The 12,745-nt window shown below is 35.7% G+C and overlaps 1 protein-coding gene across 2 annotated transcripts; it reads left to right on the top strand.

Annotated features, from left to right (window-relative positions):
- The first annotated feature begins 660 nt into the window (after window positions 1-660).
- On the top strand, window positions 661-11,201 carry yipf5 (Yip1 domain family, member 5). 2 transcript variants are annotated; one of them, XM_028812780.2, is made up of 6 exons: window positions 661-785; window positions 2,763-2,873; window positions 4,667-4,839; window positions 6,978-7,123; window positions 10,438-10,619; window positions 10,717-11,201. In XM_028812780.2, exons 2-6 carry the CDS (start codon window positions 2,773-2,775, stop codon window positions 10,877-10,879), a joined length of 765 nt encoding a protein of 254 aa, XP_028668613.1. In that variant the 5' UTR covers window positions 661-785; window positions 2,763-2,772; the 3' UTR covers window positions 10,880-11,201. The 2 variants fall into 2 exon arrangements, with proteins under 2 accessions (XP_028668613.1, XP_028668612.1); XM_028812779.2 differs by having other exon boundaries at window positions 701-971.
- Window positions 11,202-12,745: the final 1,544 nt, after the last annotated feature.

The raw sequence follows: 12,745 nt of genomic DNA, 5'->3' as shown, positions 1-12,745 counted from the left end.
TTAAACCTGCTCACGAAGAGGTCTAACAGTATGCACCTTTGTTCCCTGTTATCCCCCCAGTGTTGGCCCGCTGCTAGTCCACACCTCTGGGGCTTACTGCGACAGCGCTAAACCACAGAGTAAGTCGTGTTACCGTAAATATGTAGAACTGCAGAAGATGTGCCACTTAATCCGACTTTTGATTGCATACAGTTTATCATATATGACAATTGAGCGACCTTATTACCGGTAGGCAGAAGCTGTTCAAAATGTACTACACTAATGCTGACCTTTTTTTCCTTTGCAATCAATGAGCACTTCTCTTATTTTAAGATAACTGTAATTGCCTTCATTTTATCCTCAAATGTAAATACTTTTGCTGCGTGAATGAATAAAACAGTGCTTTATTTTGTTATGTTTTGCTACAATGAAAGAGAAACAGCAAGCATGCAAGAATTTAAAACTATTGTATAAAGGACCAAAGTTGATTTCAGTTTTGTTTAGAAAAAGTAACAAAGATTCATTATTTTCGAGGTATGTGTCGATTGTCGTTATACGACCCCAAACTAACAGTGCCGGTGTGTCAACAAATGAATAAATCAACCTTTCGGTGCGGCTCAGCTACAACGTAACACTTCGCCCGCCTGCAGATGACTCTGTTTCCACAGTAACCACATCCTGGTACTTCCGGTTCCTGTGTCGCTGTAAAGACCCGGAAGAAGAGGCGAAGAGGGGGCTTGACACGTCGCTGCAGAGTTGGACTTATGCTTCAGTGGCAGAAGTAGAGAGTGGCACCGTCTGGAAGGGTGAGCGCAACGGAGCTGGCATTTTTACAACTTGCAGCTAGCAAAGGGCAGAATGTGGCCACCGTTTTTGTAGTGTCAACTCATTTTTCTCAGAAAGCAAACGCTCGTTTGGTAAAAGCTGCAGAGTCGTGGTGTATGTGCAGCTGATTCCAGAAGGCCATTTTTTCAGTTCTGTACAGAAATCAAGTGAGTTGACAAGCTTTGGGTAATTCCGCATTTGACGTCATAGTGCCTTAAACTATTTAGTAGAAAATCATGACTTTATCCCTCCAAGAGAAGTTTTAAGAGTGAGCAGCGCATATTATATAAATGGGCTCTTATGTTTTATTGGTGCTGATGTGTGTGTGTGCGCGCATTGTACTTTCTTCTGATTAATATCATATATACTGTACACAGGATTGCTAATCGGAGGGGAATTGGTGACTCTGTAAAACGTATTTCAATGTTCTAATATAACTGATTTCGAAACGGTAACTGAAGATACTTTTTCCATTGTAAAACAAGAAATCTGCGATGCTGTCACAAATAATGCATGCAGAGACAACATGAAAAAAATTGTGTAAATATGGCCATTACACGGTTTGAGAAAAGTTTGTTTCGTTTGTATAGGTTTGCAAATATAAGAAGTAGTAATCGCATTAATGTCCTATATCTTGCTAAGTGTGACGTAATTTGTATGTTTATGTATACACGGTGCCTGGTTTAATAACGTCATTGAAAGGCAGTGTACAACTAGTTAATTGAACTGAATTGAGTCAGGCATAAGCTAGCAGATAATTTATTGATTTCAGTCGAAAACGTGTAGTGTTGTATTATTCTACAACAATAACTATTCAAAATACACTGAAGATGAAATGGCCAGACATGAAAATATGTTTATGATCTACTTGAAATTAGTATGTTAAAATGGAAGATGAATATATTCAATCCAGAGGATCGTAATGTGTGGTAGTACAAGGTCAATAATAAGAAAGACTACTGTCAGCGTTCTCCACACCAGCGAGGTGCAATTCGTTTTGTGGTGCTGGTATCATTCGGATTGATCAGGGAGTCTCACAGAGGTTGTGAAACATTGGTCATGACAATCAGCAGCTTATTCAACCTCCATCCTTTTGGTTCCTACTTCTAGAAAATTGAGGCTAATCCCAGAACACAATCCACCTTCTTAATAAGCTGTTATTTCTGTTGGAGTGATCAGAAAAACCCTTTGAAAAATACTTTCAGAAGTATGAAAAAAGCCATAAAGAAAACCTCCACTTTTATTGGTGAGAGGCTGGGGAAATGAAAAACAATGACTGCTTTACACCTGAAGTAAAAAAAAAAAAAAACAGCATTGACAGCGTTCCCAGTAGAAATTTCTGCAGCAAGTATAAACAAAGCCTCTTTCAGTTATGGAACAAAGCAATTATAATGTGAGAAATCACTTATTAATGTTATAAACATTGCCTTGCTTGGGAGAGTAAGCTTCTTAAATCACATTGCTTTAGTGTTTGGGGGTATTTCTGAAGCTTAACCAATCTGACTGCTGGGAAGTTTTTATTTTATAGTTCAGAATGCACACATATATTCAAAGGTGCAAGTACTCCTGTGCATATGATATGATAAGTGATCAGTTTTGTGTGTGTGTTTTATGAATATGTTCCAGGTTATAAAACAGATACGACAATAGTTTTTTTTTTATAAGGTGTTTCATTTGAGAAGGCTTCAAGAAAAGTAGAAACGTGCACTGACTACTAAGTGCCTTGCAAACAAAGGTATGTTAAGCCTGGAACAAGTACAATAACCACTCTTAGCATTTGGATTTTAAGCATTTTTAGTGTAGTTTTGAGTATTTGTGTACTTCTAAAATTTAAAGGTAAAATTGCATTTTAAACTAGCGTATCTCTGTGCCTTATAATGCACTAGTAAATATGTAAATCATTGCTTGAACTAGTTTTTCTCATCGGTGCTTTTAGTAAAAAGTCATTTCCTTTGCAGGCAGTTTGAAATGTCGGGGTTTGACAGCTTCAACACAGATTTTTACCAAACATCATACAGCATTGATGATCAAGCACAAGCATATAGCAACCCAGCTGATCCATACAATAGGTGGGTGTATAAAATATCCTTAAATATATTTGTTATTTAAGTTATGTCGCAGGCTGAAACTGCAATGATTTTCAGTTGTATGTTCCATGTGCAGGAAATAATGCAAAAGATGTTTTGCTATGCTTATCCATTCATAAATCTCTATCGAGAGAAAACTGCAAAGTGAACTTTTCAGAGGTAGTTTATTACTACGATAGTATCTAGTGGCAAAGTAATGACTGGTTCAGAGTATTGTTTGTAGCAGAACATAACACTGCAAATGTTGATCTTTTTTTGTCTGATGCTTATTTTTTAGTACTTTGTGTATTTAAGATGATGCAAATTAAAGGGACCTACGGTTAAAAAAAATAATGATTAACTTGCACTGAGAATGGTGCGTAAAGTTAAAACTTAGTTTTGCATCTTGGTGTGCATGTTTCATTTTACACCCAGTCTTTTTTGAAACATCTCTCTAACAGTGCTTTATTATTTTTTGGACCTTATAGTCGGCTTTTTTATGTTAATATTGTGTAATTCTTCTTCTGTTTTTTAAAAATGATGTTTTAAATTTGTATTTTGGTATGTGTAAGTTTGTATAATGGTGAAATATACACTCACTGAGAAGATTATTAGAAAAACAGTCTCCGCAGTCTCTAGAGTTTATTCAGAATGGTGCAAAAAAACCAAAAAAAAACCAGGAAGGCATCAAATGAGCGGCAGTTCTGTAGACGGAAACGACTTGTTGACAAGAGAGGTCAGAGGAGAATGGCCAGACTGGTTTCAGCTGACAGGAAGGCATTGATAAATCTGATAACTACTCTGTACATCTATAGGGAGTAGAAAGACATTACAGAATGCACAACATGTCGAACCTTAAAGTGGAAGAGCTACAACAGCAGAAGACTATGTAGGATTCCAGTCAAGAAAAGAAAGCTGAAGCTGCAGTGGGCACAGGTTTACCAAAACTGGACAATTAAAGACTAGAAGAACCTATCCTGGTTTAATGAATCTTAATTTCCGCAGATGTCACACAGATGACAAGGTCAAAATTTGTCACCAACAGCATGAATCCACACATCCAACTTCCCTTGTATCAGCAGTTGGGTGGTGGTGTAATGATGTGGGGAATGTTTTATTGGCACACTTTCTGGCCCATTAATGTCAATCATTACTTGAATTGCACAGCCTATTTGGGTTTTATTGCTGAACACATGCATCACTTCTAATGGCTACTTCCAGCATGATGATGCACTATTGTCACAAAGCAATGGTTGTCTGAAACCAGTTTAATGAATTTGACAGTGATTTTAGTGTTCTTCAGTGGTCTTCTCAGTCACCAGATCTGAATCCAATGGGCCACCTCCGGGATATGGTGGAACAGGAGATTCACAGCATAAATGTTCAGCTGACAAATCTGCAGAAATTGCGAGGTTTAGTGTTGTCAACATGGACCCGAACGTCAAAGGAAAATTTTCAAGATGATTTCATTTTGTGGAATCCATTCCATGAAGAATTGAGGCTGTTATTAGAGGAAAAGGAAGGCCTACCTAGTATTAGTATAGTATTCCTAATGATTTGTTCAGGGAGTGTATAATTGAAAGAAACTTAAACAAAAGTAGTCTGTAATTCCACCTTAGCAAGCCTAGAATACTGACCTCATTAATTGGTTAATACGTGTTTTACCAAATGTGGCCAAGCCATTATTTAACTAACATGCTTTTAAAAAAAAATTAATCTTGTTTTTTGTTTCTATGCATAACACATGCTCTGTTCTTAAGTTAGATTACATTATCTTTCATTTATCGTTGCTTCAGGCAATATGGAAATTATGACTATTCCCAGCCTGGTGGATTTGTAAGTCCAGGAATGATGCCGCCCCAACAACCATATACTGGTCAAATCTATCAACCAACTCAAACATACACTCCAACAAGCCCTCAGTCGGTATATGGGAGCAGCTTTGAGGATGAGCCACCATTACTAGAGGGTAAGTGACAGAAAATTAAATGGATCATCTAAAGAAATTGGAAAGGATAATATGCTTCTCAGTTTTTACTTCTAATCATTGTTGAATTCTCTTAACCCAGAGAAGGTTTACAGGGGTTGGAGCCATCGCATCATTTTTGGGTGTAAGGAAGGATCCAGTCCTGGGGCCTCATGTATAAACGTTCGTACGCACAAAAATGTTGCGTACTCCCGTTTCCATGCTCAAATCACGATGTATAAAACCTACACTTGGTGTATGGCCATGCACATATTCATGCTAGCTAAATGCTTGGCGTACGCAAGTTCTCCGCTCGGTTTTGCAGACTGGTGGCACCCAGCATCAAAGCAGTGCTATTGTTCCAGTGTGGTTTCCCTTTCTTTTTTAGATTCACATCCCTGACGCGGCTTTATCATATACACTGAAATTAACCACATATTGTTTATTAGTTTAAGGCATCTGATTGTAATTAACTTGTAACAATATAATGATCCACGGAATAGCCAAACTATTCCAAATACCATAGCTGCTTTAGTATTGTTACTCTCACTCCACCTTCTTCTTTCAGCTGCTACCATTAGGGGTCGCCACAGCAAATCATATTTTTCCATATTACTCTCACTGCACCACTCAGAGTATTTATATCAATGTATCTGAGTGGGGAATCACAGCTCTATAGCAGCTGATTGGAAAGAGAAGTTGATGAACGCACAGATTTATGCATCTGGATTTTTTTGTGCGTACGAACATTTCCGCTTTTGTCCTTACACCATGTTTTAGTGTGAATTCTACGCACAGCGTTATGCATGAGGCTCCTAGACTGTGCACCAGTCTATCAAAAGGCCCAGTCACTCATGTTGTACCAGTTTATAGTCAGCCATATTTAATGTCACCATCATACACAAAACATGTATCCTATTAAAAATCATAAGTTAAGAGCAAATAAGTAGAATCCAAACTTTAAATTGATAATTAAGTGTTCAGTACATCAGTATGTATAATTATAAAATAATTGGTTGAACAATGTAAATTAAACCAAACATTTATGCAAAATATATCAAAGTATATTTATAATTACATTCTAGAAAATGACTAGTAGAAATATGACTAACAAAAGTAAGCTTTAAAAAAACGCATGAACATTCATCTGAAACAAAAACAAAAAATTAAGACACAAAAAAAGCAGGTTGCAGTACACTAGCACAAGGGGTAGGTGATGTTCCTAAGTCACATGTAGTAGAAGTGACTAGAAAAATGTGAATGAGGCAGTTACATCATTGTCTTGTATTGTACACAGAGATGATAAAAGGTTCCTGGACCAAGACTTCATGGGGTTGTATAGATAGATAGATAGTATATAAAAGTGAATACCAATGAAGAATTGTAATTAAATAAGTATATAAGAGGTATACAGTAAATAAAACAGAAAACAATTAAATAAAGCAGTTTATTCAAAGAATGAAACAATATGTAATTCATAATACATTTTTCTATTATAATAAAAAAAATCCTGGGACAAGACGTGACTTTTTCAGAGAGATACTTTCACGTCCCATGAGATGAGACTTTGTGCCAAATGATTTAACCACACCCGGGGCCAGAAATAAAAGACAAAGTGTAGATGACAAAGTAGAACGTCGTAAAGAATTCAAAAATGTTGGTGCGATACACATGCAGAGCAGGTTGGAGATAATTAAAAGATTTGTTGTTTGGTGAAAGTGAAATCCACATAAACGGGTGGCAGAGACGCGAACTGGCTGGCGTATAGCACATGCCGGGGGGGTTAGCGAGGGAAGCGAGCAGCCCCCTAGTAATACATATTTTCAAAATATTTGAAGACAGATAAAGCAACATATCCATAGTAGTTGTGATCATAATAATGGTCATAAAGGTCAGCATTCATATGTCTTAACAAAATTAATGCAAACTCTACAAACAGCTCATGGGCCAGCATCCATACTCACTCATCCTTGCAAAAGAATAAGTAAGTTGCGGGTGGGCTTGGACAACTTTCATTGTTATTAAGTGTTTTCACAAGCGAATTGTACAAATTTAATTTCATTCATATTAAGTATTCTATGTGAATACTCGAGCATTTTTTTTATAACCTTTTTTCATTATTAATTTTTTTTTATGTCTAGAACTTGGAATTAATTTTGATCATATTTGGCAGAAGACATTAACAGTCCTACATCCACTCAAAGCAGCAGATGGCAGCATCATGAATGAAACAGATCTTACAGGACCAATGGTTTTCTGTCTGGCATTTGGAGCAACTTTGCTACTGGTATTTAACATATTAATTTATGATGAGATTTTTACTTTTCATATTTTTTCTTTTTTTAATAAATGTAGGTAAAAATGTTTGTTGGTATCTTTATAAAAGTGCTTCTTTTTTAAGAGGTGCTGAAAGGAGGACTTGGCTAATGGGGGGTGTTTGTGTGTGTTTTAATTATGGAATTTGGTATAATTTCCAGTGTCTAACGTCGTATGTATCAATCCAGTAAAGTGTAAATTTATACTTTTTACCGTAAGCTCATGCAGTTTGAATTTGAAATGAATGGATAGATACGGAGAAGAGGTAGAGAATATCACATTTTGTTAGCAGGTATTCTTTTACTTTTTAGAATAACACAACCTCTGTTCTTTGCTCATCATTACAGGTCAGTGTAGATACTAGAATAATCTGACTTAATAACATTTGTATAAAACAGATGCTGATCTTGTGCACATAATACTTCCATCATGCAACCTTATAACTCAGTAAAATACTTTTTTTTTTTTTTTTTTTCTTTCAAGAGTTTGCTGCAGCTTTTTGCAGTTGTTGTTACTTTTGGTGTGGAGGCTGACATTGTCTCCTTTTTAGCAAATGGCATGCATGCTGGGTTGAACTTAAATTACTTAATTCAATTTAGTCTTGTAAATTTTTCCACTTCCTCCTAATTGCATTGTGTCCCGCATGATTGTTTTTCTCTATAATAAAGTGCTAGACTATGTGTATAAGACATTTTTCTGCATCTAAACACACAAGATGTTTTAGCACATGTCTGTAATCATTTTATTAGTATAGTAATTTGCTATATCTTAACTAAGGCTGAGTGTGCCTGTTCTAAAGACAGCCATGCATGTTTGAGCCATGATACTACCTACACCAAGTTTTAGAAATGAAGTAATATGTTTAATTTTTTGATCTTCTGCTGTTGATTGCTTTCTGTCCAATTGTTTTACCAAAGGTTTAGCTTTTTTTCATCAGATGGTTTCACTTCATTCCAGAATTTTATTGATTCATCTCTAAAACGTTTTAACATATTTTAATCTGGCTTTCCTACTGGTAATGATGATTTGAGATTTTGTCAAAATCTTTTATGAACAATAGATTGTGATCCCTTCCCCCTTCCACAATGCAGTTTTTGGTGATTTCGAGGACAACTGTTTTAGAAGTATAATACCCAAAGTATTTTGTACTGAGGTCCAGTTTGCCAAAGTCATATTTAACAATGTACCACTTGAGTTTGACAGTCACCTGTAATGCAGAACTGGAGTGCGATTTCCCAAATTCATTTTGTGAAAGGCATTTATGTGGCATATTTATTTTAGCAGGCAGTGTGGTGAAGTGGTTAAGGCTTTGGACTTCAACCCTGTGGTTGTGAGTTCAAATCCTGCTTATGACACTCTGTGACCATGAGCAAGGCACTTGAACTGCCTGTGCTCCAATTGGAAAACCAAAACAAATGTAACCAATTGTATCATTAATGTGGTAAGTCGCCTTGGATAAAGGTGTCAGCTGTACATGTAAATGTAAATGTTATGTGAAAAATACTAATATCCAAATCCAACATTTCTAGATTTGCATTTCAAAATTCCAAATTTCAGCCACTGGTTCATAATAACTCTTGAGTCATGAAAATCGATTAACAGTCAATCTGTCAACAGAAATATAACTGCAGGCATGGAATTGAAACAAAAGTTATAATGGCCAGTAAGAAAATTAGGTGGTGTGCTCTGTTTTAGACCCATTTCTCATATATCTTAGTTTATTGATTTTAGTAGTGCAGAGTTCATCTAGCAGGCTTGATTGTTACAATTTAATGCTTAAGGAAGTACCTAGCAGACAAATGTATCTGAGCAATTTAAAAGTCACTCTACCTAGATGACTGTTGGCTTACAGACCACTTGACTCACACTTAGGACCACTGATGGTCCGAAAGACCAATATCTGGGAGTTCTACCCTACCCCCATCATCATTCAACCATTGGAATTGCTGGTTTTATTGCTTTGTTGTTTTAACATCCAAATTTGGTAATCAAATATGTTTATGCTTTGCTTGCAGGGCCAGATGTGATTCTCAAACGAGAATACACATCTAGGGATAACTCGTTAAAAAGGTTGTAGTGAATAACAGATAAACCCTCCGATACAAAGGCTACACACATGGGTTATCTTCTTAAAACACCCACCCCCAATTCTTCCAGTCAGTGGACTTTAAACCACTGAAGTTTCAGGGAGAGAAGAAGAGAAGCTGAACAAAAAAACTTGACACTGAACAGCAATTTTAGCTTTTTGTTTTCTTTATCATTTCAAAAGCTCCATAGCACAAGATAACAGAAGCTTAATGATTTGATGTGTACATTATAATGAGCATGGCGACAGAAGAGACAGACATATACTGCATCTCCTGTGGCTCTTTGTTATCAACTCTCTTAATGGCAGGTCTTTTCATCTTCTTTTGACATGACAGATCATGTACTTCAAATGCATATCTTGCAGCTCAGATTTTCTCGATTATTGCTGTCAATTCTTTACATCTTAAATCGACTCTGACACCATTGTCATAACTGAACAACAGAGAGCACACACAGCACCTGTGGCAATGCATCTGACATTTTTTTCTTCTATTCCTTTCATGCCTTAGAATGCCATTGAATAATCTAATGTTACAGAAAGTTTTTTTTCTCTTGCAACAGGTTATGCTTATTTTTTACCACGTGCAATGTGCTCTCTGTACATGTGACAAAAAAAATATATATATTAAACACGTAAATGTTTATTTTAAAGAGGCTTTTCAACTGTAGACAGTTTATCGGAATCTAGCCGTCTCTCGGATCAAGTTATCAAGAGCACCATTGCTCTTTGCAATTGAAAATCACTCCTACTTTGAGCACTGCCTTCATGAGGCATTGGATTGGTGAGCTGTCTACTTGTCCCTTCCCAGTTTTAAGCAAACTTCACCCATGATTGTGTTTATATTTATTATACACCTGGCTCAGTGAGACTAGTTGTATGCTAAAGAAAGGTGCAAAGATATATTCTAACAATTTATGTTTACTTAGTAGCCAGTTGTTACACCACTTGCAGGGGTTGGATTACTTCTAGTTTGTGTTTTTTTTTTTTTTTTATTTATTTATAAGTGTGGCAGTACAGTTAATGACGTTCCTTACTTTATCTTTCACCTCAAATTTAAATTACTCAAGTATTCAGCAAAAAGATCAATTTTCACTCCACTGTTTCAATACATATGAAAATGAGTGGAATGGTGAGTCATATAAAATCTTTATTTTTAAGTTCATTTAACTGACTTGCTTTTGTTTTACCTTGTTTAGGCAGGAAAAATACAGTTTGGTTATGTTTATGGAATTAGTGCAATTGGCTGTCTGGGAATGTACTGCTTGCTGAACCTGATGAGTATGACGGGTGTTTCATTCGGATGTGTCGCAAGTGTCCTGGGCTACTGTCTCTTGCCAATGATTATATTGTCTAGTTTTGGGATCCTGTTCTCGCTGCAGTAAGTATATAGTTTTCTTTTTATGTACTTGACAAAATATTTATCTTCCTTATAACTATGGTTTTAAATTAATAAATGATTTTTTTTTTCTCCTCAGAGGAATGTTTGGAGTAGTAATCACTGCTCTCATCATAGGCTGGTGTAGCTTTTCTGCTTCTAAAATTTTCATTTCTGCTCTCGCCATGGATGGACAGCAACTTTTAGTAGCATATCCCTGTGCGTTATTGTATGGGGTGTTTGCATTAATTTCTGTGTTTTGAACTTTGTAAAGTGTCTTTTTTCGGATTAAATGTGGACAAGCAAGCAGGCAGGAGCCCACCAAGCTTGGTTGTTTCTTTAATGAGCTGTTGTTCTGGGCACATTCCTTTCTCATCACATTAAGAGACAATGACATTTTTTTGTCCTTTTTGTTTTTTAATTCAGTTTTGAGTACAGATGCTGTCTTTCACAAATTATGCTTTTGTACTTCCCAAAAAGCAACTTTTTAAATGCTTCAACATTGTCCATCATTAAGAGTAAATTAATGCCCTGCAGGTAATTTTTTTTTAATCTTAAATACAAATAAACATGTATTGTATCCATTGTCAAGTGCAAATTGTTATGATTATTTCTATCTTAATTCCACAAAAGATCAGTTTCAGAATTGTAAAAGAATCATCTTTGAGAATTATCCCTCAGTAACACATTTGTTATTTCTGATATGCACTTATTCTAAAAATGATTATCTTTGGTCTTGTTCGCCAACCTTTACAGATGTAAGTGAAGCTGTTAGTTAAAATGTTCCAAATGAAAAAGCAGTTTTTCATTGAGTGTTTTTAATCACTTATTAGTAGATTTGGGTCCTTGCCTACAAACAGTTATATAAGCAGAATGTGTTTTCTGATTACTGGATTTTTTCAGTCTCCTTCTGTTGATAGAAACAAAAATGCAGTGGAAATATTACTGAACAGAAAAAGCTTTAATATCAATAGAATTTCATGGAAGTGATGGCAAGTATATTTACAAAAAATGGATAGTCACCTTTAGCAAATACTGTAACTGACTGGCATCGTACAGTTTTGAAAATTTATCAATGTTTAACTTTAGCCAGTCTTCAGATGCCAATAAGACCAAAGCCATGCAGCAAAAAGCATTAAACAAAAGCAGAAAGGTCCTAAGCAGTGCCTAAATTACATGAACGGGGCTGCCCAACATTCGTTGTTTGATTGATTATCATTATACTTTATAATACAATGAAAAGAAGAGCAATGGGAGTTTAAAAAATAGAGATAAATATCAGATATAAAATTGCAACATGAATCAGACTGAAAAAATAGCAATGGGGCAGTAAATTTTCAGAAAATAATGATTTTAATTCTTGCAATTTTCAGGAATCAAGAAGAATATAGTTTGGATTTGATTATGTAGTACATTGATGGACAATATAAAATTAATATTTAAAAAAGAGTAAAGAATACTGCTTGATGTTGAGCTGTGAAAGGATTTTATCCTTTTGTTAATTCCTGAAGAGGACCATGATTCAAAATGTTATTTTTGTGCTCTTTTTAAGTACGCATTCATAGCACTCTGTTGCTTTCATTATTCAATGTATGTTGTGAATATGGTGTCTCTAGTATTAAAAAATAAAATAACAAACATGCTAGATCAGTTTAATTTTGGAAGATGGCTGTGTCAGGCATTTCCCTTGCAGCTACAAACATTCCAAATGCTGTTTACAGAGTCTCTTGTTAATTCATTTCTTCAGTTCCCTGATGTCTTTCTTGAATTTGTTCTTTTAATCTGTAATGTGTACGTGTACACCCTAGGCTCTGCTTCGTTAATTAATTTGTGTGGTATGAGACCATGAAGAAGAAATTATAAAGTTGTAAATGTACCTAAGCTAAGGGGTCCCTGATCAGCACCTGTCTAGTAGAATATCTTACAGTTTGATGACTTTTAAATATATTTGGATAATGGATGCAATTGAAATGGAGTTGTTAGCATTACTGCCCCTATACTCCAGTCTCTTTGTGGACTTTGCACATTCTCTCACTGTTCCTGCGTAGCTTTATGTAAATTGGGTCAATGTGGAGCTGTACATGTGAACTGGCGTCTTACCTGAGATGTGTTCTGCCTCGATTTTGATG

This window comes from Erpetoichthys calabaricus, chromosome 11, assembly GCF_900747795.2.
Source record: "Erpetoichthys calabaricus chromosome 11, fErpCal1.3, whole genome shotgun sequence".
Taxonomy (NCBI): Eukaryota; Metazoa; Chordata; class Cladistia; order Polypteriformes; family Polypteridae; genus Erpetoichthys; species Erpetoichthys calabaricus.
The sequence above is the reverse complement of the archived record's forward strand: the minus strand, read 5'-3'. Positions and strand labels throughout refer to the sequence as shown.